The sequence below is a fragment of the Lepidothrix coronata genome, unplaced genomic scaffold (genome assembly GCF_001604755.1).
Source record: "Lepidothrix coronata isolate B3197 unplaced genomic scaffold, Lepidothrix_coronata-1.0 Scaffold681, whole genome shotgun sequence".
Taxonomy (NCBI): domain Eukaryota; kingdom Metazoa; phylum Chordata; class Aves; order Passeriformes; family Pipridae; genus Lepidothrix; species Lepidothrix coronata.
The window spans coordinates 1-1,270 of NW_016690861.1; the positions used below are offsets into that span (position 1 = coordinate 1).

The 1,270-nt window shown below is 69.2% G+C and overlaps 1 protein-coding gene across 1 annotated transcript in view; it reads right to left on the bottom strand.

Moving 5' to 3' along the window:
• Positions 1–10: 10 nt before the first annotated feature.
• LOC108510343 (spectrin beta chain, non-erythrocytic 2-like) overlaps positions 11–1,270 on the bottom strand; it is a gene marked incomplete at both ends in the record, with an annotated part of 13,308 nt that continues 12,048 nt past the window's right edge. The window contains 2 exons of the mRNA XM_017840026.1: positions 11–43; positions 1,005–1,270. Coding sequence (XP_017695515.1) covers positions 11–43; positions 1,005–1,270 — 299 coding nt within the window. The remainder of the gene's footprint in view (positions 44–1,004) is intronic.

Consider the following 1,270-nt stretch of genomic DNA (forward strand, 5'->3'; position numbering starts at 1 on the left):
CCCCTGGTGCTGCTGGATGAGCAGCTCGGCCGCCGTGACATCCCTGGGATGGGGATGGGGACATGGGGGTGACCCTGAGTGACCCCAGCCCTCACCAACCCCACACAGAGCCCCTGGTGCTGCTGGATGAGCAGCTCGGCCGCCGTGACATCCCTGGGATGGGGATGGGGACATGGGGGTGACCCTGAGTGACCCCAGCCCTCACCAACCCCGCCCAGAGCCCCCGGGGCTGCTGGATGAGCAGCTCGGCCGCCGTGACATCCCTGGGACGGGGACGGGGACGGTGTGACCCCCTGACCCCATGTGACCCCGGCCTGCACCTCCACCTGGGCCCAGGTGAGCCCGGGGGGGATGAGGGGGGCTGGACCACCGGGTTGGCCACGGTCACACCCCCGTGCTGGGGTCACTGCGGTGTCCCCAGGGTGTCCTTGGGGTGTCCCTGTGTCCCCTTGGTGTCCCCCTGGTGTCCCCCTGGTGTCCCCATGTCCTTGTGATGTCCCCATGGCGTCCCCTTGGTGTCCCCGCAGTGTCTCTCTGGTGTTCCCATGGTGTCCCTGCAGTGTCCCTATGGTGTCTTTGTGCCCCCATGGTGTCCCCATGGCATTCCCTTGGTGCCCCCGTGGTGTCCCCATGCCCCCATGGTGTCCCCTCGGTGTCCCCATGCCCCTGTGGTGCCCCCATGGTGTCCTCTTGGTGTCCCCGCAGTGTCCCCATGTCCCCATGGTGTCCCTGCAGTGTCCCTGCAATGTCCCTCTGGTGTCCCCATGGTGTCCTTGTGCCCCCGTGGTGTCCCCATGGCATCCCCTTGGTGCCCCCGTGGTGTCCCCATGCCCCTATGGTTCCCCCATGGTGTCCTCTTGGTGTCCCCGCAGTGTCCCCCGTGCCCCTGTGGTGCCCCCATGATGTCCCCATGGTGTCCCCATGATGTCCCCATGATGTCCCCATGATGTCCCCATGGTGTCCCCACGGTGTCCCCTCGGTGTCCCCTCGGTGTCCCACCTCACCTGGGGCGCTCCCGTGCCTCGAGCTGCAGGTTCATCCCGTCCATCCAGAGCCGGAGGTCGCGGGCGGCGCGGAGGAACCGGAACTGCTCCACGGTGTCCCCGAGGAGGCGGCGGCGGCGCTGGCAGCGCCCGCGGAGCTCGGCCCAGGCCGCGCTCACCAAACGCTCCTGCGCCCGCAGCTCCTCCGCGCGCGGGCCCGCGTAGGCGGCCGCCAGACGGCCCGCGGCCTCCTGCACCTGGGACACCTGGGACAGGTACGGGATATG